This window comes from Aptenodytes forsteri, unplaced genomic scaffold, assembly GCF_000699145.1.
Source record: "Aptenodytes forsteri isolate BGI_AS27 unplaced genomic scaffold, ASM69914v1 Scaffold181, whole genome shotgun sequence".
In the NCBI taxonomy this organism is placed as follows: domain Eukaryota; kingdom Metazoa; phylum Chordata; class Aves; order Sphenisciformes; family Spheniscidae; genus Aptenodytes; species Aptenodytes forsteri.
Genome location: NW_008795702.1, coordinates 2,016,457 through 2,042,914, shown reverse-complemented (window position 1 = coordinate 2,042,914; position 26,458 = coordinate 2,016,457). Strand labels below are relative to the sequence as shown.

Sequence of the window (26,458 nt, the reverse complement as noted above, 5' to 3'; positions counted from 1 at the left end):
CCGTCCCGCCGGCCCAGCAGCAGCTGCAGAGCGGAGCCCCCAAGCCGGCGGCCTCGGGCAAGCAGGGCAACGTGCTGCCGCTGTGGGGGAACGAGAAGACCATGAACCTGAACCCCATGATCCTCACCAACATCCTCTCGTCGCCCTACTTCAAGGTGCAGCTCTACGAGCTCAAGACTTACCACGAAGTGGTGGACGAGATCTACTTCAAGGTGAGCCTGCGGGCCGCGCCCTGGGCGCCGCGGACCCCCCGGGGCTGTCCCGGCGCCTGTCCCGCGAGCCTCCCGGTGGTTGCGGTTTTTGAAGGGGGAAGGCTTTGATCGCGGCCCGCGGATTCTCTCTCTTGCCTTCCCGCCCCTGGCCTTGCGGTAAGGGATGGGAGCAAATCTCTTTTTTTTTTTTATTGCTTAATGGGGAGAATCCAAGGTGCTGCCTTCTCTCTCGCGCAAAAAAAAAGTGCGTTTGGCGTCGGATTTGGAATTACGGCGTTGTAAGTTAGTTTTGAAGTGGGCAGCGTGAGCCGGGGCAGTGGGGATGAAATGGCCGTCCAAGGACTGCGCTCTCAGTCGGAGGGAGTGGGGGGGACCCGATCTGCACGCCGCTCCCGGAGGGGAGCGCTCCCCGCAGCCGAGGAGTTGCCGAAGGCCGTGTAACTGCACAGGAGGTGTGGCGGTGACCGTAGGTGGTTTCAGCAGGAGTTTGCCAATGGCCGCCTTCCTCAGGTAGAGCTTAGGATCCCCCCCTCCACGCCCAATCAAAAACTAGTTCGTTTTAGTGCTTCGTTCATTCTAGCGCTTCTCTTGGCGTTGGGTAGGATGTGCTGGGGAGATAACTGAACTGTACCAGTGCACCCATGTCTCAGTTCTTGTTTTGTTAGCAGGATTGAGTCAGTTTTGCAGCGAGGCTTCCATCAAGCCAGTCTCCCAGGTAGAGGTACGCATAATTAATGCTCATCAACACAGCCGCATTCTTTGTTCTGGTGATGAGAGCAAAACTTCGATAATTCAGGCTGCTGTCTTCAGTCATCTGTACTTTGGTGGTTATTGAGATATTTTTCTCAGGTGAATTGATTCTGCTCGATAATGTTACTGTGTCAGTTAGTGGGTTTCAATATACTTTGAAATTAAAAAAAAAAAAGGTAGCTTTTTTGTCTCATTTAACCAGGGCAAGTCAAGTTACTTAGGCCACTATAATTGTGAAAAATAACTCTGCGGAAGTACTTTGAGATTTTTGGCATTGTTTGTACTTACTTACAGAGACAGTGCTACTGTTTTTCCTCTTAATGACAGCACTTTTCTGCTTGCGCTCTGTCATTTGGAGCAGACTGCTTAATTCTCCTAATGCTTGGAGTAGCATAGATTGTCGACAAAGCTTCTCTTCGGTTAATTTACCACTTGCTGCGTATGAGAGAGAAATAATTCATTCTGACTATCAGAATGGAAAGCAGCAAAGTTTATTCTTGCAAGTGATGGCAAGAGAGGAAAAATTTATAAAAGAAACATATTTTCAGAAAATTTGAGAGCTTATTGTATTTTACGTGGATCCTTTCAGACGTAGTGAAAAATATTTGATGTGATTTGTCGTCTTAGTATGGGTAGAGCTCAACTGCAGTAGGTCAAATAGTTCATTTGCTTGTCTTGGTGTTTCATTCCATAAATGGCTTAATCTTAAATTGGGGAAGAATTTTGACATACCATTAAAAATCTGCTTATTAATCCAATGTAAATAAACTTTGTTTACTGAGCTTGACAATTATTCTGACTCAAAACTGTGTGCTAAATAAAGAGAAAAACTCAGCCCCTTACTCATGAGTAATAGATGTGAGGGAGAAGATAACCTGATGGTTAAGGTACTTCCTCGATATTCAGGAGATTTGAATTCTGTTCATGTTTTAAGATTTCTGAAAAATTGCTGGCTTTTTTTTTTTTCCTCCTTCCCTTAGTGAGCATGATATCCACCACAGCAGGTGTATTTTTGAGTGTATTTGTCGTTGTTTGGGAACCAAAATAAGTGGTTCATTTAAAAAATTTAAGAACGCTGGGCGCTGGTTTCTTAGGAAGGATGATCTTAAGCACGTGGGCAGCTAGTGATAGGGACCATCTTTGAAGATATGGATTCTGTCTAGATACTTGAATGAATTCACTTGTAGTTCTGGTCTCCAGTTTCGGTTCTGTATCTGCAAAGTGGGTGACTTCCTCTTTCTGTACCCTGACCTTAGCACCACGCACATATCCTCAACTTCATTTAATCTGTATACTTCCAACAAGTTAAGCATATGCAGCAGTTTTTGTAGGATCAAAACTTTAAATACTCTTGTCTGAAATGAGTATTGTTTTCAGGGCTTTGGGGTTTTTTTTATTGATACCTGTCAAAACTAGCATTTTTATATTGATTGTGGCCAATAAATGTAACTGTAATTAAAAAAAATGAAGACTACCATTGTGATAGTGTCGTACTCGATCCTTTGACTAAGATACTTTTCATTTCCTGTGAGAGGCAAAACTGTAAATAATCAGAAGGATGTGCAGTATTATTTACATAGTATTTGTGAACTTCTCACGCGATGCTAATGATACAGGAAGTCATAGTGGATTTTTGAATTCTACAGTATTGGCATCTCATGTTTCCTATTTGGATAGGACAGCAACTGTTAAAAAAAAAAACAGTTCAGCAACTTCAGCTGTTAGTATATTTCTGATTTCATGTGATTTTATATATAATTAGTTTTGTGTATTGTTAAGGAATTTCAATTTGTGAACTACAGTGCAACTTGGCCACAGACTCTTATCCCTAATCCACTGTAATGCCATTGTATCCTTTTTGTCTTGCTTTTACTTATTTTTTTAAGTTAACATATTTAGGAAATATACTTGTTTATTGAGCCAGACATTACTTCTCTGAATTTCACAATTTCAAATGTAGCTTAGGCAGTTTTATGGTTCTTAACTTGTTTAAGACTCTTACTGTCAAATTTAAGGAATGGTGTTGGTTAACTATGTTTGTGCACTCATGTCTAAATGCATCTCAAAAGATTTGAATTAGGCAAGCTTTACTCATTAGTACTTGGGAACCATTTTATCTAAGTCCATCACTGCAGTCTACAAGAAAAAACACTGGCTTTTTAGATTAAAATACTACACTTCATAGACGTCTTTCTTTTGTCCTAACTGTAGGTGATACTCAAATCTCTAGCTAAGCTCACCGCATAAATGAGATTTATGAATATGAGACTGTAGATTTTGACTTCTGTAGCTGTCATCAGCAGGTATCACTAAACTTGTTAAGAGACAGTTTAAATAAAGGTAATTGTTTAGTCACCATAGAAAATAGTAATGATGGGGTTTAGTCATAAAGTATTTGAAAGTACGTGGAGTATAGAATAAGCATGGATGTTTGCTTTGTGGTGTTTTGTTTTGTTTAAACTTCATCCACGATTTTGGCTATAATTTCTTAATGCGGTAATTAAAAAAAAAAGTCTGCTTTAATGACAAAGCAGACTTGATCCTGAATTTGGCAGGAGAAGACAAGCTATTTAAGATTGATTCAGGTTATTCATTGTTTAAATTAGGTTTGTATAGGCAGCTAAACGTTATGGAGGTTGCAATTGTCATTTTCTTTCTTTCTTTCCTTCCCCCCACCCCTTTCAGGTCACGCATGTTGAACCATGGGAAAAGGGGAGCAGAAAGACAGCAGGCCAGACAGGGATGTGTGGAGGGGTAAGTAGAAGTACGTGCCTTCTTAAATTTTTCTGTCCGGTAACTAAATTTTCCAAGCATAGCTAGAACTTGCTTGTATGTTGGCTCAGTCCCTAGATGTAAAAGTATTTATTACAAAGAGTTGATATATTCCCCTTGCTTCCGGAACTGTGGATGCCAGTAGTGTTACTTTTTCCACATGGCTCTGTTTGTAGATTTAGATTTTGTCCTGTGTTAGTTCTCGTACTCTTTTGTAGATTTGGGATAATGTCTTTGACTTCCTGCGTTGTCACCTAACTTTTTTTCTTTTGAAAGGTGCGTGGTGTTGGAACTGGAGGAATTGTGTCTACTGCCTTTTGTCTGCTCTACAAATTATTTACACTGAAACTCACTCGTAAGCAAGTGATGGGCCTTATAACTCACACAGACTCTCCATATATTAGGGCTCTTGGATTTATGTATATTGTGTAAGTATTGATATAATCAACTAATGACAAATTTAATATACAGAAAGCTGCATTAAAATTTTACATTCTTTTTGTACTTAAAGGTACACACAACCACCTACAGATCTATGGGACTGGTTTGAATCCTTTCTTGATGATGAAGAGGTATGTCGGCGAGGGTAATAATTTGTTTTCTTTTGTTTCTTTTCATGTTACTACTTTAGGTTTAAACACTGCTTGATAAGGTTTTCTGTAGTTTGAATGTTGCAATGTTATGTTCTTGTAATTTCATTAATTAGTGCAGGAAGCAGGTCTGAGTGGGGACGCGGGTCATTTTTCTCAGATTTCAAAGATTTAACAGTATTTTCCATTGGTTAGGATGTTACTGTGTCAAATATTACAAAGCCACGTGAAACAGGTTTGTTAAATAAGAATGCAGACAGCAGGCTGTGTGTGTGTGGCTTCTGTGCGGTTTTTAGAAGAAGAATTATTTTTAGGCAACGTATAGTAAGTCCCGAGAGTGCTAAATTTGTATTTTGCAGTTGTTATTGGGACAGGGGGAATTGGTGCTTATGTAGAAGAGTGGGAAGTATATAGTGGAAACCAACATACACCCTGAAAAATATTACCAAAAAATCTTTGTGGTTGTTATTCATGTCCTGGAATAACTAAACCCAGGATTCCTTCAGAGGAGAAACAAACAGCCTAATTACTGCATAAGGTGCCATTGTTTCTAGTAACCTTAATGTCTTTGCTAACGGGGCAGAAAAAGAAATTTGAGCTGCTAACTGAAGAAGTTCAGTAAAGAGGCTGCATTATTATGCAGTCACATAGGCGAATACCTTTGGTGCCGTAGTCCTGATTTACCCTCTGGAGAAACGGAGTAGGAGCTGGTGGGTGAGGTTTCTCGATCTGTGAAGTTGACTCTACAGTCTGCTACATACTGTTGCAATTTGTATTTATTGAGCAGGTTTTAAATTGCATCCTAGATGTAAGAATGGAACAGGAAGGATCACTTGCCCTCTTCAGTGTGACAGGAGGCATCTGCTTCAAGACATTTCAAATGTTGTAGTTGCAAATGATGTCCGAATACTTGTATTAAAAATAGCGTTAATCATACCTGTATCTGACTGCAATGCAGCGTATTTATTTTGAACAGCTTCTTTCATGCTAAGTATCAAAAACACTGTGCAAAGGAAACAGCTGTTATTTCAGGTAAACCTGTGTTATTGTACGTTTGTAACAAAAATCAAAACAAGTTTACATCTCGGTTGCATGGCTGTGATATCCTCCTTCTCCCCCAGGTGGTGCTAGTTAATATGAACTCTTCTCTGCAATGTTGCATTGTAACTTACGAGGAGGATTGGGGTGGCTTCGTTTTCAGGGTCCCACAAACAACTTGATTCCCAGGACAATAAAGCGATCACAAGTGCGATTCGTTGTGCAGGTCTTAACTGGTTCATTATTCAAAGCACCTTTTTGAGTTTACACATTTCAGTTCTTGCAGATACTGGTTATCAGCGTGTATTTGTTTATTGTTGTTTAAAATCTCCCAATATATTTTTGGAATTGGTGTTTCTCTCCCAGCTGCTTTCAGTAGCTTTGCGTTACGTAGGAAAAAGTGCTTGGGGCTGCTTGTCTTAAGTTTCTTGCCAGTCCTGGTCAAGCTCGGTAGGATGAAGCAAATTTATATATATGGAATTATTTAAACCTACGGGATTTTTTTTCCCTCCAGTTCTTAGATATGTGGAAGCAGTTCATCTTTTGTCATGCTGCTGTGAAAAACTTCCCAGGATACAGAGTTACTTTACAAAATGCTTCTTATGTTTATTTTGTTTAACTGTACGTACTCTCCAGGTGCTACGTTTAACTCCTTTTTTTCTTCTTTAGATCTCTGCAGCGATTATATTTGGAAAAACTGTATATCTGAACACTTAAATGTGTGTGAGTGCAAGCAGTTTTACATTTAGATTTTCTCTTCCTGTTTAGATAACAAATCTCACTTTCCTTGTGTGCTTGCACTATAGGTTTGGGACTGACAATAGCTGACTAACATGTCCTGAGCTGTGAGAGGGCATAGCAAGAAGGCCTTCATGCGGTAATGACCCTTTTCAGAGACAATGGTCATCATGGATTATGCGTTTCCAATTATTTGTTCATTTATTTATTTTTTTACATATTTCTAAATTAGAAACCTCACTGCTTCATGGCAGTTGGTTTGCTATTGCTTCCAATTCTGTTAGGATGCCATTTTGTACTAGAGGTTTTTCTATGATCATTTTTAGATAGGCAATGATGTAGCTCTTAAATGATTTAGGCCACAGGGTTGGGTATGATGGTACGCAGTCGTATGTCCACAGAATGGAGTATTAAATGTAGTGTGAGAGGACTGCTCAACTTTGTGGCATTTAAATAAAATACAAGATCATACCATATAACCAGACTGTGTAAGGGGATTTCGCGTTAATCTCTTCATCAACAGTCCCTTACTGTCCAGATGGCTGCAGGATTAGTATGTGCCTGCATGCATATATATTAAGTCCCATTCCCTATCTGTAACATACTGCCAAATCCAAAGGATGCAGAGTTTGAATTTTTCTAAGGAAATGTGTTAGAATATGAGACAAGTAAACTTTCATAATCATGAGACTTCAAGAGGGCAGTAATGTAGCAGCATTTTTTTTTTTTTTTTTTGAAAACCAGTAAAGAATATTTTTGACCATCAGGATGTTTTTTGCTTGTATTTTGTAGGACCTGGATGTGAAGGCAGGTGGGGGTTGCGTTATGACCATCGGGGAGATGCTTCGTTCCTTCCTCACTAAGCTTGAATGGTTTTCTACATTGTTTCCAAGAATTCCTGTGCCAGTCCAGAAAACCATTGACCAGCAAATTAAAAGCAGACCTAGAAAAATCAAGAAAGATGGCAAGGAGGGAATGGAAGAAATAGACCGGCATGCAGAACGTAGACGTTCAAGGTCATATACACGTTATTTTGAAAATGAATGTTAAAAGTTCAATATTGAGCTACTTATTACCAGAAACGTGTCGTCTTTTCACTGAGATAGGTTTTAAGGCAACAGGCAAAACAGTTTATGGATGCTAATGGATTAAAATAATCAGATGATATTTGGTATTTAAGATTAAATATCGACCGTGTACGTAAAGTATAAATTGGAAAGTAAAGAGGGCCCCTTACCTGTACAAGGTTGTATTTCATATTGAGTATCTCTTATTTTAAAAGGTCTCCAAGACGATCCATCAGTCCCAGGAGGTCTCCCAGAAGATCCAGAAGCAGAAGTCATCATCGGGAAGGCCATGGATCATCTAGTTTTGATAGAGAGCTAGAAAGAGAAAGAGAACGGCAGAGATTAGAACGTGAAGCTAAGGAGAGAGAAAAAGAAAGGCGGAGATCTCGAAGTACTGATCGCACACTAGAACGGAGGCGAAGCAGAAGCAGGGACAGATACAGAAGCCGTAGTCGGAGTCGTGACAGGAAAGGAGATAGAAGAGACAGGGATAGGGAGCGAGAGAAAGAGAATGAACGGAGCCGGAAAAAAGAGAGAGATTACGATAAGGAAAGAGGTAGCGAGAGGGAAAAAGATCGATCTAGAGAAAGATCAAAAGAAAGGAAAAATAAGGGTGATGTAGAAGAGAGAAGACACAAGGATGACAAGGATGACAAGAAACACCGGGATGACAAGAGGGATTCCAAAAAAGAGAGAAAACATAGTAGAAGTCGAAGCCGGGAAAGAAAGCATAGGAGTAGGAGCCGAAGTAAGAATACAGGTAAGCGCAGCAGAAGCAGGAGCAAAGAGAAATCAAGTAAACATAAAAATGAAAGTAAAGAGAAGTCAAATAAGCGAAGTAGAAGCAGAAGCAGAGGAAGAACAGATAGTGTTGAGAAGTCCAGAAAACGAGACCAGAGTCCCAGCAAAGAAAAATCTAGAAAGCGTAGCAGAAGCAAAGAACGTTCCCACAAACATGATCACAGTGATAGCAAGGACCATTCAGACAAACACGATCGTCGAAGGAGCCAAAGCACGGAACGAGAGAGCCAAGAAAAGCAACATAAAAACAAAGATGAGACTGTGTGAACTCTTTCAGAAGTGGATCACATTGAATCCTATAAATGTTTGATTAAATCCTGCTTATTTTTTCTTAAAGTTGAGATTGTGCAGTAGTTGATGAGCACTCTTCTCCGACCTCCCTCTAGGCTGCAGATTGTCATTTCCTATTTTGGGTAGGGAAGTGCCTTTGTAAACCCATTCAATGCATTGACGGTTTCGAACCATTTGTTTAGTTTAATTCGTAATGCAGAGATTGTTCTTGCATTTTTATTGTTCAGATGTTTCTGAAATGTACAGTCTGTACATATGTCCTGAAAATGTTTTAATTCCTTTGGCATGGTTGCCATGTTGGTTAAATTTGTATGAGGCAATAAACTGCCACTAATTCTACTTTCACTTCGCAGACGTGGAATTATGGTTTGTATCCTGAAGTTAGCATGGCTGCGCTTTACATAATAGTATGGCTTTTAGGGATGGATCTTGAATGTGTATTATAGCCGAGATATTTATGTGCATACAGTGTACATTGAGGGCTGCAGATTTAGAACTAACATTTATGTCCACTGTACCTGCTGTTTTTTCAAAAGCTTTTAAAATGTATTATGTTGTTGATCACCACTGGTGTTAAATTGAGAGTGGACTTTCAAGGAGAGAGTGGTTTTGACGCAAAGATTTAGATTATGTTGGGGCTTGTTCAGTAATTCTTTAGAAAGGCTACCTCAAGTGGATGCTGTACAGGTTGATGGATGAGTACCGTAGCCATCTATGCATTTTATTTGTTTGAAAAAAATCCATGTAAGCTTCCATTTTTTTAAAAACACAATTTAACCATTTGTGGTCTTCTAATGTTTTTTAATCAGCAGCTGCACTCTGTTATTTGTGATAATCCTGGGCTAATAAAGGCATTTAAGATGGGAAGAGGGAGGTAGGAAGAAGAAAATTATTACAAAGGATTTCAGTTTCAAGCTTCCAAAGCCTTTTTATAAGTGTAAACATTTAAAATAAGAATTACCTGATAGTGTCCTTTTTTTAAGTCATATTTTCTACAAATAGTAAGGATTGCAGTTTGTGCTGAACATTTCATCTGGCAGATTTTTTTTTAAACAGGTTGTTAGAAGCAAAAACCAAAATGCATTATAGAAAAAAAATCATATCATTGAAGTCCAAGTCTATTTGATAGATTACTCTGATGACTTGTATACTAAGTGAGGAGAACCATCTGGAATAAACTCTCAATTAATTCCTTTGTATTGGGTGTCAGCTTTTCCCTGCATGTGCATTGCCAGTTGAAGAGTGTTTGGGTTCCTCCACGTTTCATTTTCAGACTAAGTGACGCTTCGTATGAATAAGGGATTTTACGTGATAGATACCTTATGAGGAAGATGTAGCTAACAAAGAAATGCAGCGGCCCAAAGCAAAGAAGAATGTTGTGTGACTCATTCGTGACCATGAAGTGACCTGAGGGTAGAAATAAATTGATGTTTGTCTTTTTTTGCTTCTGTGTGATGCGGGTCCTCTAGATATGATATTTAAATATTAGGATCTTTTTAAACCTCCAGGAGAAAACGAACAGTGCTTGAATTTCTAACAATACACTTCGTTCCATAGTATTCAAAGAAGCAAAAAATAACAAACTCAGTTTTTTCTTCCTCCCTGCTCTTATGTATTGCTTTATGAATTGGTAGTCTTTCCTTTGTCACCGTGATCCTTAGTATTAGAAATCTTTTAATACCAAGGTTGTTCAGGTATTGTCTGCTTATATTTTTGTTACCTGATTTTAAATGAGCTTGAAACAGAGCTTAAGCTTCAACAACTTCTTTCCATTGCAGTGTAAAACCAAAATACTGAGCTCTCATTTAATATGGGAGGAGAAAAACTGTATTGGCCATTTAAGAAATACCCCGGCTAGTAGATTATTAGAACTGCCGTTGCAGTCTGCCAGGAGATTGCATGGGTTCTGTCAAAACAATGAGGACAGCTTTCATTTACCTTATTTGCCACTAGAAGGCTTCTTTTGGTCTCATTAGTGTTTAACCCAGGAATTTTCTTGATTCTCAAGTTTTTCTTCTTTTAATGAGTGGGTTTGTGGGGTTGGGTTGCTTGGGGTTTGTTATTTTGGGGTTTATTTGGGTTTTCTTGGTTGGTTGGGGTTGTTTTTGCTTCATGAAGCCCAGAGCTTCATACTATTAAATAGCGTAGAATCTACATCTATGAAAACACTACATCTAATTGTCCTTTCCTGTGATCTTAAAACAAGTCAGCATGACCCACAAAAAAGCATTTGCCTCCATCTGGAGAGAACCTGAAACTAATCCTGACTGAAGTTTTTTAATCATCTTGGCGAGTGCCAGTGACATTTCACGTATCGGCACTGTTGTTTATTACTAGCCAATGTCTAATGCCCGAGTAACAACGCCTGCAATGTATACACCACCACAGCAGGAGGTGTGGATCTGGCTCAGTTTGGTTGTGTTGCTTTTCCTCCCTGTTTGGGTAAATTGTCTACATCTTCTAACTACTTGTTTTGAGCTGAATCAATGTGTTGTTTCTTGGAATCTTGACCCCTCTTCAGCTTTGCTTTTTTAAATTTTTTTTTTATTTAACAGACATGCAAATAATATGTTCTGTTACAATTACACTTCTCGTTTTCAATCATGAAAATGAGCTGATGAAAATAGTACTACAGCATTGTCAAAGTTGTAGTGTGTAATTTTGAGATGTCGATGTCTGTATGCCAGGAAGAACAGAGAAAAAATACACCAACAGTTTATAATTGCTTAAAATACATTAGAGTTACTGTTAGAGCACGGAAATATCAGAATTCCTTATATGAAGAGAAGGAAAGCTGTGGCCTGAATTTGATTCCGAAAGAAACTGATTGCTTTAGACCTCTGAAAATCCAGTTAAGAGCCACTTGGTTAAACACAGGCTTTGGTGACAGTGTTTGACAATGATGACTGCGAAGAAAAGGTATTTAAATAAAACCCTCGAGGAAGAAAGTTGTGAACAATACTGAAATTTTTTTTTTCAAATCAAACGAGAAATAAACCCAACTTTTTATTAAGGCAGGGCAGTTTTAAATAATGCTTCCTAAAGAAAGACTTGTTTGACAGTGAATAAATGCAGATCATTTTCTAAGAAGCAACATGTAATTCTTGGGCCATCTACAATCAATTTCTTGACGAGCGAGATTCCCATGAGATTATTTTGGGCAAGTGATCGGAAGCAGTACAACTGTGTTCTGTGAAAAAAGGAAACTTTCAGAATGCATGGTGTCTATTTTTATAAGCTGAAAACGGTGTTAAAAACCCTGTTGCTTTTGGTAACCTTTATACATAAGCTTCTGAAGACTGTTTTTGTAAGGTATCTGAGTAATTGTTTTACTTTTTATGTGTATGTAGAATCCTTGAACTTGAACTTTGCTTTCTATGTTGGCTGAAAAAGTAACCACTGTGGAGTCTGAGAAAAGGTTCTGCCTTTTCTGAAAAATGGGAAATTAAAATCTTAGTAGTATCTTTCAGTTCATTAGCTACAAAGCAAAACAAGTCAGTTGATGTGAAGAGGACATTATGTTTACCCTCATGAGTCACCTCTCAAAATCGTAAAGGAAGAAAGTTTTTTTTTTAATTTAAATTAAATAGCCTTAGAATACTTGATTAAGCCTCAAGCTACTTTAAATTGAGTGCACCTAAACTGCTGTGGTTTTGGGTTTTTTTTTTTAAGGAGTTAAATTTCACTCTTTTTATCTCAGCCTTTACTATTTCATTGACACATGAGGTCTAGGACACACCTACTGATTAACAACTGTCTTGAGCTTTTAAAACTGATTGCTTTCCAGGGAAAATTACAGCTCAAGATTACGGAGATCTATCGGTGTTCATCTGCATTTAAAAAATTATCTCATCAGCGGGGGCTCAAATGTGATGTCCTGGATTAGATCTCAGATATGGCTAGCGGTTCAGCTTCCCTCCTCCCAGCCTTCAAGCAGCTGTGACTGTTGCAGTTAAGCACAGATGTCATCTTTCCAGCTGCAGGGAAAGAAAGACCGAGGAGAGCATTTAGGGGGAATGGTAGTGTCAACAACCTTAACATCCAGGATAGCTGTAGAACAACAGCAGCAAAGAGGAGATGATCAACCTTGGGGGGGAAAAAAAGTCAGCAGTGACTTCTTGCCATCCTTTTGAGACAAGGGCAGTAAATAGTCCCGAACACCAGTACTTTTGTTGGAGAATGAGCAATCTTAGCTAGCAGAGAGAGAAAGTAAATGAGTGCTGAAAAGTATCTTGATCTGTTTGGATTTTGAGGGGTCTTCTGGGGAACTATAGGATAGTATTAGAAAACGCTTAATGAAGTGAAAGAGGGGTTTATTGTAAATGGAGGAGAGGACAAACCGGTATTGACAGTAGGAGTAGATGACATGAGGGTTCTGAGGTAAGTTTGATGGATTTTACAAACCAGTTCTATTTAGGATATACAGATTGGTGAAGCTTATCCCTCCAATCCCAAGGATTTATGCAGCAGGAAAAGTCATCCTAATCTGAATTACGACTCTTAAAACTTACCTCCTTATCTGAACCAGAATTTCCATCTAGATATGTTGTTCTGCATTGCTCTTTCCTCTATAAATCACTATAACAGAATTCAGAAATGAAGATAATATCAGTTATGGAAAAGCAACTGTCTTGAGAAATGTTTGTTTCAGTGGCTGCTTTTGAAGTTTTCTAGCAGTTTAGATAGGCAAATAAAGCACAAGACTACCCTGTTGAAACCCCAGAATAAATAAAATAAAATAGGTTGAGGTAAGCCACACTTTTTAAAATGTTTTCTTTAAATAAAAATCAGAAGTGTGACCTAGTTTAAAATGTAACGGGATATGGTGAGGCTATAAAAGGTAAGCCTCCCTCTTATGATGTGCTATCAGATAAACTAAATGTTGTGACAGTGTAGAATGCATGGTGGTATACAGGCCACAATATAGGTAAGATTTTTTTTTTTTTAATTGCACATTATAAGATGGGGGGTGAGACAACCCTGCATAACACTAACACAAGCCTTGATATCAAATACATACATTATTTGCATCTTATTTGCAGTTAGAAACATCCTGGATTTGGAATGGATGTACTGTGTGCTCTTACCCATTCCAACAGAGCTTCCAGAACAGGTTACTGAAATGACATGAAACAGTAGTATAAATGTTAGGTGTCAGGTTGTAAGCTGGAAAACAGTAGTCGTTTGCAGAACGTAGTCCATGCTATACAACTGTGCAATCCCATCAGGTAGCAGTAGTTTTATAATGGATTAAATTTATGCCCTGGGAAAGGAATCCCGAGGAAATTACTACTACTTTAAACAATTTTTACTTAAAATATGCGCTTAGGAGTGGTTCATAGAAGTTCTTGATTTGTTCCTTTATTCAAAAACAGTAATTCTATAAAACAAATTAGAAAACAAAACAACTAAAAATCCTCACTTATTTGCTTCTGTATTCTAACCACTACTAACCTCCCAACTGAAAATTAACTTCTCTGTATTCACCAGGTTATGGGTGATCCAGTTGAGGCACCTGTGTAGATAAGTATGTCCAGTCCCAAAATGTTCCTGTGAAGTTCCCGTTACAGATATTGCAAGATAGCACCCGTAAAGCCTACTCTGGAGTCAACACTAGAATAGAAAAGTTCTATTCCCTGCCACCTTTACTGACATAAATTCGGCTTATTTTAACCATCTTGCATGCATGGACAATACATCATTCAAAGAAATTTAAGTTTTACCTGAATATATTTTTTTAGGACAAAATGTAACCTTCGGCCCCTTATCAGTAACTGGAGATACTACCACTGTGTAGACATCTCCACAAGGTATCTCCGTGATATCACAGTGACTTAGACCTGAGCTAGGGGTACAGGTGAAATTGCCTTTTGAGCCATGTAGATCAGTATGGTAGTCTATCGTTTCTTCAGAAGCTCGCCAGTATACCCTGATACCATTATTGCCGAGTCGATATAGCTTCACCCCAGAAGGGCAGCAAGCACCTAATAAAATAAGAAACATTAATAAGCAGATTTTGTGAACCCACAATACATTGTAAATTCCTATAGTGCATTTTAAACCAGATGATATGATTACCATCACTATATAGCAGCATTTCAATGAGAAATTATTATTTCACAGAAAGCCAAAAGAATTCTTGAACCGAACTAGGGAAGAAAATGTTCTATCAGACTCGTATTATGGAGCTGGAATTCAGCCATTGTTTTACATGTTGGAATATTATTGCTCTCTCCTGACTATGGAGGCACTAGGGCTACCCTAGAGTGCCCAGAATCCTTTTGTGGTCTCAAAATTTAATTATGCTGTAGCATAATTTAAATTAAAAAATTGGTTCTGGAGCAATGTTATCAAAACTTCTTTTTATGGCCACCTGATGGCAGTTATAAGAACAGGGTTTAAACGATACGTGAAAATAATCCAAAGTGCATTTAAAAGAGAGAACTGCAAGTGCATTAACTGTGTATTGAATTTCAGCTGCACTATTTGTATGAGAGGAAGATTATACAAGGTAAGTTGTATACTGAGTCTTTTTCTTCCCAATTGCATTTACAATTTACATACTGGAAGAATATCCTTGATATGTGCAACTGGATGTCAAACCCGTTTCGCTGACTGCTTTCAGAGATACTGTATAGTTGGTGCTGCATGTGATGCATCCCAGGAGACAGTAGTTTTGAAGAGTGTGACACTTTGCCTGTCCTTTTGGAGACTCCAGTGTTGTTACATATGTCTGTGCGCCCATCCCAACAGACCAGCTGATATTTGTTACAGACTCTGTCACTTGAGTTACTATCAGGTCATTAGGGCAACAAGGAGCTTAAAAAGAACAAAAAAGAGAAGTCAATTGTTTTGTACTTGCAAGGTATTTTGGGGGGTTGCAACTAGAATAGTACGTGATCGAGAGCAAAGGAATGAAGACTTGCATACTTTTCAGCATGCTAATGTTTGCCTGAAAAGTACTTGACTATTTTGGCAAGCTTCTAATAAATTGAATGTCAATATAAGATCAATTTGTCTATAAAAGTGAGTTGTAACCCTGGAATTATTATAAGATAATTCACCAGTAAGATATGAGTTGTAACCCTGGAATTATTATAAGATGATTGTTCACCAAGATACTAAAAATTACTAAAATTTGTCATCAGAATATCAGGGTCCATCTCTACCCCTCAAGTCACATAGCTTAGTCCAGCTCTGTCTGTTTAAAAATACTAAAAAACTAAAATTTGTCATCAGAATATCAGGGTACATCTGTGGTTTAATTAAGGAGGGTCCATCTCTACCCCTCAAGTCACGTAGCTTAGTCCAGCTCTGTCTGTTTAAAGTCTCTTCCTCTACATCGTAAAATGACTGCAGCCAAACTGCCTGTTAAAAACAGATCCCGGTGTACGTTAATCTCTGAACTGTGCCTGGGGATTACTAAAATTTGTCATCAGAATATCAGGGTACATCTGTGGTTTAATTAAGGAGGGTCCATCTCTACCCCTCAAGTCACGTAGCTTAGTCCAGCTCTGTCTGTTTAAAGTCTCTTCCTCTACATCGTAAAATGACTGCAGCCAAACTGCCTGTTAAAAACAGATCCCGGTGTACGTTAATCTCTGAACTGTGCCTGGGGATTGTCTGGGTAAGTGGTACAGGACACAACTCTGCTAGCAAATTAATAGCAGGAATGGTGGGTAGGTTGTGCTTTCATCTGTTCTTCACACTGTTTATTTGTTGACATGGACATCACCTCTTTGCCTTTCCTGGTAATACTAAAAGTCAAAATGTTGACAAGGAAGTTATGTGTTACATTAGTGGATTATGTTGTTATATTTTAGTTAGCTGTGCCAGATGATAATTGGTTGCACTAAGGCTTCTCAGTATGAGGCAAGTGCCAAGTGATCCTTCCTTCTCACACACACAAAGAAACGTACATGTTTGTTAAAGCAGAGGACATCGGGCATCCTGCAATAGATAGTATAATACGCACACATTGTAATTAAAAAAAGCCAAAACCATATAAAGAGACATAAAACTATTTTAATATTATGCTGCTAAATATTTTCCACTATAAACAATTCCCACATACCTGTCTCTAAAGGAACACTGTGGCTTGGTAAGCTCTGTCCTGCTGGTGACCTTGCTATAGCACTAACAGAGAAAGCAGATCCACAGGGAAGATTAATCAGGGTACAAGAATTTCCAGAGCTTCTGCAATGCCAAAGTCCAGCCTCTCCTCTGGCAGTGACAATGTATGTAGCTTCTTCATTGTTAGATTGCCAGTGCACACTGACTACAGAAAGAGCCTCCTTTGAGATATTTTTAATTTCAGGACTGCAGGGAGCTGAAATATTTCATATTAACAGTATTTAAACAGATTGTTTATGCATACTATATAAGTTACACGTGAAAATTAACTTCCAGTTAGAACTGACAAACTACTTTGGAAAAGTATATGATCCTTACATGGTTACTCCTGATGAGAATTTAGAACTCGTGACAGAACTGACAACATAAGGATATTGCACACAAAACCAGAGATGGATTGTAAATCCAATTTTCAAAGACTTGGAGCTATCAGAAGCTTTCAATCCAAATCTGTTTTTAGGTCCCTGCTGACAGTACATTTTTAAAGACTTCCAGTATTTTGTTTTTTTCTTTATCAGTTACAGTAACTTAGCACTCCAGTAATGCTTTTCATCCATGAAGCACTGCAGTGTCTAACTAATTATTTCTTCTGCCAAAGGAAAGTAAGAATGATCATTAATACCTGTTGCCACGTACTTAGATGCACATGACGTGTTGCTGCCCCTGGCCTCACTGAAAGAATAAACTGTGACATTATACTGGGTGTTGCACCGCAGAGCTGACAAGGTGCAGGCCGTGGCGGTGCCGTTGCAGAGCGCCACACCGCTCCAGTCGACAGCTCTTGTTTGGTACATATCAACACCTCGGACAGGTGCCCAGGTGACCTGCATGGTGTCGCTCGACACGACCACGGCCCTCAAGTCGCTGGGGCAGCAAGGTGCTGGGAACAGACAAGGCAGAGAGGGAAACTTGAATGGGAACTGAAAACTGGCATGAAACTGAAGAGCCTTGTTTCATTTATCTATGTGCTTCATGTCTTAAATCTCCAAAGGTGACTGATAACTGTGCAAACAGTCTCATTAATCCCAGACTTACTTCTTGAATTAATTCAGCACCCCTCCTTCCAAATCAATAGAGGGCATTCTAATGTATAGGTAAGACATAGGAAGTATGTATATCCTCGATTTAAAATTTCAAAGCATCTAGCGGTTAAATAACTCTAACAATGGTCTTCACAATTTCCCACTGAACTCGTTATTTTTTCATTTTCCAAATACGAAAATGCTCTATGAGGAAGTTTAACACTTTGGTACACCCTTCCTAAGGCAAAAAAAACAGGACTAGAATTCAAATGTTATGCCAGGACTGTGTGTTATTTGTATGTCCTTCCCTGATGATTGTGAATCGTTAAACTATTTTCAGGCTTGCAAGCGTGTTGTTGCACTTGACTATGCAAGTTAAATTCAACTGCAATGTAAAGTGGTTCTTTTTCTCTGCCAACCTCTGTGTGTTTTGCCCCAAAATTGAATAAAAATAGAAGTTTAAGTCATTATCTTCCAATAAAAATGTCCAATCAGCTCTACCATAAACACAGTTAAAGGATCCAAAATGAATTTGCAAGAATACATTGCTACTTACCAGTAGTGTAATTGAATACATCACCTAAAGGACTCTGCCCTGCCTTGTTATATGCAAAGACACTAATGAAGTAGGTGAAGCCACAGTCCGACTGGAAATGGCACTGAGTATGTGATGTGTTGCAGTGCACTTCCAAGCCATCATCACTCTTCACAAAAACCACATAATAATAACCAAAATTGACGCTAGACCATGATACCAACAAGTGGCCAGGCTCATCCTCTTCAATTGATATATTTACCGGTGCACAAGGAACTGAAAAAAAAAATTAAAAAGAGAAAGAAAAAAAGAATTCTAATCAGAATATTTTTACTGAAGTTATACTTTTGGGGAATAAAGGAAAATCAGGAATATATAGAATTATTCTACTCAGCTTGAACAGTTGTTCTGTCTTGTTCAAGAAGACAGCAACTTATCTGCCTTCACAGAGGATGCTACTTAGGTTTAGATGAAAAGTGAGTATGATTTTTACTGAACAAAACAGATGTTACCTTCATGTTTTACAGAAAAGAGATCTGCTTAAGGTGCCCCTGTGAACAAAAACAGTGGCACCAGGTGGTATTTCAAAAAGAACTGGCACAGTCTGTGCTCACAACTAGTAGTTTTGGATGACAATCAGAATACTAGCTTGAATAGCACTTGGCATCTAAAAGCCTTTATGTGAAAACCCTTTATATATTGGCATGAAACTCACTGGCTGTGTCTGAATAGAGCTGTCCTTCGCTCAGGTTTCCTTTGGCATTTGGCATGCCAAAATGTCACATTAAACTGCGAACTCCATGGCTTTTGCTTAAATAACGTTTACTTTCTTTCTAGTTCAAAAAGTTTAGCTTGCTGCTATTAGAATGAATATACATGATCTAGCTGAAGCACCGTTGGCTGAGAAGATTACAGCCCACAGCTTAAAAGTTGTCTCTTGCTTAAGGCGCTCTCATCCCATTAGATCCACCTCTGAGTTGCTCACATGGATGATCTCTAACTCATATCAATGAGAAGTCAAAATGAGGCAGGTTACATCAAATAATTAAGTAAATAATGTTGTATCTTTAAGGTAGCATGTAGTAACAAAAACGGTTTAGGTTTTGCTTACATGGGCAGTTCATCTAACAGGTCAGGAAGCAATAACCTCTGACATGGCAGTGGTGCTAAGTAGCTGAAACGAGCAACCTTTTGTCCTGACAAAGCTGCTACCTCCAAATGGTCTGTGACGGTATCTTAATTTAGTCTAGTGGTGCTACTTTAGCTGAATGTGGTTTTGTTGACCTCCTTTCTAACTAATAACTAGATTTAGCCTAGAACAGTTCTCAGCCTAGGGCCAGTCCTTAATGCTATTTCCTCACAGATTTCTCCCAATCTATTTGTGACAGACCTGGCACAGTAGGACAGATCTGTTATTCCTTACATTAGTTTTACGCTCAGAAAATTGACTTTAGAACAGGCACTTCTGGTAGCAGGAAAATGCAGGCTTACTGGTTCAGCCAACAATATATAGACCATTGCAAGTTTTTCTCACAGAAATACGAAGAAAGTTTAGGCTATTATCCCCACAATAGAGAGGTATATGGCACAGTTCATGCACGAAGTTCAGAAGCAGAAATAACTATCTGAGAACCACTCGTGAATTGTAATGGACTAATTTACATTTGAAATCAAATAAATGTATGTTAAAATGCCATAAGCTATATAAGGATCAATGACACATACTAGTTTTTAAGCTTACTGCATCAGTAGGTTTACTGGATCCAGCATCATTGTATGCTGTGACAGAAACATAATATTCAGAGCCGCACTGGAGTGATGGCACCACGCAGGAGGCAGAAGATGTGTTACACTTCAGTTTCAAGAGTCCACTGGAGGCTGTCACGCTGTAAGTTAGAGCTCCTTCTGTTGGCATCCAAGAAACAATAGCTCTTAAAGCACCACTATTAAAAGCTACTTGAACATCCTCTGGTGCATTAGGACCTACGGCATATCAGTTTGGATACAGCTTAGCATATGGCCTACAGACATGATCTTTTTCATAACTTGCAAACCAAATACAATTTTTGTGGTGCAGACCTTACCCTCATTCATGTTAAAGTGACAATTTTTTTAAAGAACTCGTTCTCGTTGTACACCGTCACAAAGCTTTCTGTTGAAACTCCTTGCCTTATTTGAGTATTTGCTTCTCACAGTTAGAAAAATCCTCAAATCAGTCTAAGCTTGTGTAATCCTTACCCAGGCCTGTCCTAGGTACAACTTTAGTCGTTGTTAATGGTATCTTTGCCTCAGTAACATTCATTAAACATAGCCACGTCATCTGAGCTTTCATGAACTTTGGGATGGGGTAAAAATTATATCATCTGAAAATCTACCCAATGTATCTTTGAAAAACATAACACAATCACACACACACATAAATACTTCCTGGTATACCTTTTTTTTTTTTTAAATGCTTATTTGGTTTCAGAAAAGAAAATTTCTTACTTGTTCTTTGGTTATATGTGAAATCATCTCCGGGTATCCCATTGACATTCCAGGCATATGCCTTGATAGTATAGAGAGTTCCTGGATCTAGATTTGTAAATATCAAGGAGGTATTGGTGGTGTTCTCCTTCAGCATTCTGCCCAAACCATCTGATCTCATGAGGGACACAGAGAATCCAGCTGCCATGTACACAGCCTTCCAGCGCACTGCAATGGAGTCACAACTCGGAGAGCTAACAGACAGAACTGGAGCAGCCAGGACTGTTGAGAAAGAATACCAGTTAAGCTTTTGGGTTTTCAGCAATACTGTTTGAAAGGGCCAAATTTGAAACGAATACACAGAAACAACAATCACCAAACTCTGAGAGACAAATTCAGCAACAACAAAACCAGAAAAATAAATTAATGCAAGACTGACAGAATAAATACAGAAACTGATTTGGTGCATCTGTTATGATATTACAGGTTTTGTAAAATGAATATGACTCATACGCAAAGTATGAAAGATTGAGTGCGTAAAAGAATGAAAATCACAAAGAAGATACAGCATTTCCCGTCCTCTAAGTTTTACATTGTCTTTTTATTTTATACTTTTAGTTGTTTCTTAATTTCTTCCATTTCCTCAAGTTATGTCTTTTGTTAAAATAAAATTCGATTTTGTTAAAATAAAATACACACATTCACACAAGTTATAGTAAAACTTCCTATTAACTTACAGTACTGTCATAAAGTAAATCATTAATTCAGACTCTTGTCCTGGTCATTAAGTCAGATGGCCGAATTCTAGTCCTCAAAAACTGAAAGGAGAATGTGATCAATACAATTTAAAATATAAGATTATAATAATTCAGTACTGGTACATGCCTGGGCTATACTGTTTGTTTTCTGTTGAAATAAAAAAAGAAAAAAAAGGGTGCTCGCATGAATGCTTTATATTATAGTATTACAGAATTTGAAATAAGAATTGGAAAGTCCACCTGTTTTTGCTTTTCTGAAAGGTGAAGGCTGGCTTTTTCCTCCTGAATTTATAGATCTGATAGTGATTCTGTACAAGGTGGCAGGTTTCAGTCCCGTCACTGTGCCTGGAGAATTTGTAACTACAGTTTCAATGAAGGAATCTCCATCTTGTGCAGTCAGCAGGTAACTAGTAGCCCCAGGTACCGCTCTCCATTCCACTGTGATACTGTTGCTAAGTTTTGAATAAGCTTGGTCAATAACAGGTATGTCTGGAGCTAAAATGGAAATAACAATAGACATACTGAAGTTGGGGAACTCAGCCCTGTGAAACGCTAAGTGCCCTGAACATTTCACAAAGTGCAGGACAAATGGCCTATGCTTTCTATGAATGTTTAAAATTTAAGTTAAATGAACATTAACAAAATACACAGAGCCTTGAGATATTCTAGACCAACTTTCTTCTAAAATAAATATATATCTATAAAAATATCCTAGTACCCTTGAAATCACTCTAGAAAATGACCATGATTTAACCCAGGTTCCACTGAGAGGTCTCTTTTTTGTCTTGCTCTATAGCCAATTAACTATACTGGATGTTTATAGAAAGCAATATACAACTCAATATATACAAAGAAGAAGTGGATGTTTATACAAAGCAGTTTGAAATAGGATGCTGAATCATAGGCATTTCTATATCAGAGCAACATAGTATAATTCAGTTTGGAAGGGGCCAGGGGAAGTCATCTTAGCCAACTCCCTGCTCAGAGCAGATATACTTAGATATACAATAACATGACACATCAAATATTGCAACTAAATGCTTTTCTATTATGCTATGCTGCAGGCCATTCAGAAAGAGCTCGTGTACTGCTTTTATGTACTGCAGTCACAAAAGTAACTACAAAGGGTGTATTTCTTAACCACAAGTAACTTATGTTCAGCAATCAGGATTTTCAGACTAGAATCAGCATACGTAAAGCAAGTCCATATATTGCAAGGCTGCAAAAAACTCACTAGAAGAGGAAAAAAAGATAAAATGAAGGTGTATCCCATATCCCACCTAAAATTAAGGAATGAAAAAGTATTTGGGATGAAAGTATGCACCTTGAAGCAAACTTATTTATAGCAAGGCAGCTAATTTGGGATTTCAGAGCCTCTAGGCAAGTATCATACACGGTTATACAACTCCTGAGCATTATGTCTGCTCTCCTAGTCCCAAGAATTTTCTTATTCAGCTATAGTCAGACACCCTCTTTTGCCCCATTTGTAAAAATGGTAACATATATACTATGTGACCATGCCTATGGAACATTTGCAGGTGTGTCTTTCGCGATTTTTGAGCAAGCTATTGCACTATGATTTTTTTTTCCTTTTAAAATATTGTCTTTAGTAACAATTCATAAAAATTTCTGTGCAAGAAATCCTTATGCAAGTCCAAGGGAGTTGCTTGCCTAACAGTCAAGTAGAGAATATATAGCACATGATTTATATCATAAATAAATTACAGAACATTAATCATTAATATCTGTTCTCCCATAACTAAGCTAGCAATAGAGGTTTTTTTAATACTTATCGGGATAAACACTGCTACTTTTTTCTTTTCAATTTTTATTGTAATAATTACTTTTGTAAGAAACAAATTCTCCTGGAAAAATAATGGCTATTTCTAAACATTATCAGTTAAATTATTTTAAAAACAGAATTGCAACACAATATTTTTTCAATTACATTTCAGAGTAAAAAAAGCACTTCTGTTTATGTAGATTCTTCTTCAATATCCATCAATGAGACTTACAGGCTACAAGACCATTTGTGAATGAAACAAAAATACCGTTTATAAGCATCAGTACTGAAAAATGTATATAGCTTCGCATCTGCATCTGTAATGAAAGGGTAGGTGATTTGGAAAGCTGCAGTCTGAGCAAGCTGTGCGTGGCAGGTCAGGGAAACATATATATTAAAAAAAAGCAGAGGGTAAAAGGAGCTAATCATGCTAATATTGAACTCGATAGGAGAACCAGCAAAAGGCTTCAACAGGAATGGCAGCTATTCCCTACCGGTACAATGAAACATCAAGGATAAAATCCCAGACCTACAGAGGTCAATGCAAATTATATTTCACAAAGTTTCTCTTACTAACCTGTTGACTGCATAATCTGTGTTTCTGCAAGAATAATTCCATTCTTGTCAATGGCTTCTGCTTGTATAGCATAAAGAGTATTGGGAGTTAAGGAAGTTAGAGTTCCTTTAAATGTAACATCACTAAAATGAGCCAGTAATGAATGGCCTATAGTATTCACAGCTGTAGCTGTGACTCTGTAAGAAGAGGCTCCTGAAATCTTGGGCCATCTGAGATAAATGCTTCGTGATGTCACATCATATATAGACATAGAGAAACCTAAAAAAAAAAAAAAAATCATTATCAAAAAACCATTTCAGTCATTCCTGAATTTAGTGAAGTCTTGACAAGAAGGTTGTTCAGTGCCTTATCAAGCATCTACGTGACCTAATTTTCAGATGATAGGCATTCCACTGAATTTGGAGTGCTATTTTCCTTGTTCACTTTTGTAATCCATTAATTACTGTAATAACTGCTGCTTGCTGTCATAATATCATGTTGTGATGATGGCTATTTTTCTTAAAACCCCCATATGCTGTAGTCTAATTATTTTAAAAAATACTGGGTATAATCTGTATACGAATATACAACCAGTGTCAATAGTATTCCACACATGAATAGGGTCAAATGCTTGTTTTGCAAATCATGAAAAGAATATGCTACAGTAAGCATCCAGATACTGCAACAACATGTCTGCAACGATTAAGCATTTAAGACTCTTGACAGTGCAGTATATGCAGGAACGTGTACTATCACCAGAGAATGAATGAATTCTGAGAGCACTTCTTGTAATCTTGCACTCCTTGTATTTTAAACTAGTCAATATTCACATTTAAGGCAACAGGAGCTGTAGGCACAAAATATGAGATTGAAGAAAGTATAAAATGTTGTAAAACATTGGAAGTATTTGCGCTTAGGAGATCATGCTTCTTCTGGTGTGCTTTTTGGGGAGATCATGCTTCTTCTGGTGTGCTTTTTGTTTTTTTTTGGGGTGTGTGGTTTTTTGTTAGGTTGGTTTTTTTATTAGAAGATACAACAATTAATTGGGTGCAAATATGGGACAGTTTGAATCCTATTTGTAGCACAGTTATGTAGGTAACGAACAGCACAATTTGTCCAGCTGAGTGTTCTCCCTTGTTCACGCTAGTGTCAAGGCGTAAGTGGTCCGTCAGAATCTTTGTGCGAGTGTCCAACAGAATTGGGACTCCTAAAAATGAGGTTTAAAATTTATAAAGATATCAACATAATTTTTTTTAAAGTTGAATCAAACTTGAAAACATTTTTTGTTTATAAAGCTGCGAGAACTTACAGAATGTTTTATTAGAATCACACGTGTTCTCTTCAGACCCATTCAAAAACAAGCAGGCAAAACCAAAATACCATTTTGAAGATTTACCTGTGTTAGCTGAAAAGATCTGAAAAGGAAGATGTAAAAAAATTAGAAATACAAAGTGAAATACTTTATTTGGAAAATTAAAAAACTATTAATGTTAGTAACAACAACAACATCTTAAAATACTACATTTTTTAACACATTTTACTGATATGATGTATTTGCTCAGATTCTTTAAGCATGGAAAGTTTATGCAACCAATGAGATTTGGTACAGGTATGCAGATTGTATTACTTCTTCATTTTCCTCTCTGAATCTGCCTACTAATCCAGTTTTCAGTTGTTGACAGACTTCGAAAGACCTTGGGTCCTAATACATTTTTTTCAGTCACTTGTAAACACTGCAAAAGTGTAATAGTAACAAAATATGAATATAGAAGTGGGTGCCAGATAGTCTCTACCCTAACTTTTAGTTTACTTTTACAAAGAGTACAGTCTCATTCCCGAAAATACTTGTAAAACAAATGAGTTGAACTCACCGTTTCTAGGCAGTTGAAAAGCAGTCCAGTAAATATTAATGATTTACTTTTTGCACCGCACATCTTGTCAGAACTTTGTTCCAGCCTTCACATGGGGATGAGCCCAGGCCGATGCCTGCTGTGACCGGTAGTATTTTGCAGAAGTGCTGTCACCGTAGGTTTACCCTCTGGGACAAGAGGAGGCTGTGTTAGGTTCGGCCCTCCTCCCTGCTGGACTACAGCCTGTCAGCGGTTACCAAACCGTGGTGAAATGAGTCCGACATAACACTGAACTTTTAGGCAGGCGGGTGGTGAGTTTTTTCCCCTTCTGTTACCGGAGGCACTTTCTGTATTGCCTATACAAGATTCATAAAATAATTAAGCCCAATGTAAATTCGAAATTTGCTGTTCAGCTTACTCTCTATTGCCATTTTTGTCCACTTACAAGGATCTTTTTTTCTGTCAGGAATGATGCCCTCGTCGTACTCCCCTTTGAATGGAACACCGCCATGCCGACTGGGAACCACTCTTCCTCATGCTTCGCGTTGTGCAAAGAGAAATTTTCCTCTCATTTCTTCGTATTTGTACCAGCTGCTGTTTCCCCTTTGACAACACGCCTTTATGTCTTCAAACTATAACTTCTGACAGACGATTTCAGGCGTCAAGAAACGGCATCTTTCTATGAACCGATAGCGTTTTCTTCGGTGGCTTACACGAACGTAACAGGGGACCTGGGGGCCGTCTTTATGAGGGAGCCACGGTGGCGAGGGGAGTTTTACACCCCGAGGGGACCCGGGACCACGGCAGGTTTCGCGGAGGACGCCCCGGCCAGGCGGTCTCCCGGCCCCCCCCGGCTGCTCCCCACACCGCGAGCCCGCCTCGAGGCTGAGGGGGCGGCTCCCGGCGTGCCGGGCTCACCTTCTGACGAGCAACAGGACGCTCCTTCCTGAGGGGACGAGCCCTGGTCACCGGGCGCTGAATTTCGGACCCCATCATCGCAGAGAAAGGGGGCCCTGCAGCTGGCACGGCTCCTGAGGAGCTGGCATGGCTCCAGAGGGGCTGGCACGGCTCCTTAGGGAGGGACTGGCACGGCTCC

General features: G+C 38.6%; 2 protein-coding genes across 2 annotated transcripts; one reads left to right on the top strand and one right to left on the bottom strand.

The window, feature by feature from the left end:
• Positions 1–5: 5 nt before the first annotated feature.
• On the top strand, positions 6–9,452 carry PRPF38B (pre-mRNA processing factor 38B; the record flags this gene model as incomplete). Its single annotated transcript, XM_009283220.1, has 6 exons — positions 6–212; positions 3,648–3,716; positions 4,011–4,160; positions 4,244–4,306; positions 6,893–7,116; positions 7,383–9,452. Coding segments are annotated over 6 exons (1,566 nt in total), but the record flags the coding sequence as incomplete, so codon positions are not given.
• Positions 9,453–12,796: 3,344 nt separating this feature from the next.
• Positions 12,797–25,446, bottom strand: FNDC7 (fibronectin type III domain containing 7). The gene is made up of 13 exons (XM_019473105.1): positions 25,384–25,446; positions 24,909–24,927; positions 23,534–23,791; positions 21,414–21,668; positions 20,437–20,697; positions 19,675–19,932; positions 17,971–18,225; positions 17,015–17,272; positions 16,334–16,588; positions 14,824–15,078; positions 13,983–14,243; positions 13,347–13,376; positions 12,797–12,837 (listed from the first exon to the last, which is right to left on the bottom strand). The coding sequence occupies exons 1-13, from the start codon at positions 25,444–25,446 to the stop codon at positions 12,797–12,799; spliced, it is 2,469 nt and encodes an 822-aa protein (XP_019328650.1).
• Positions 25,447–26,458: the final 1,012 nt, after the last annotated feature.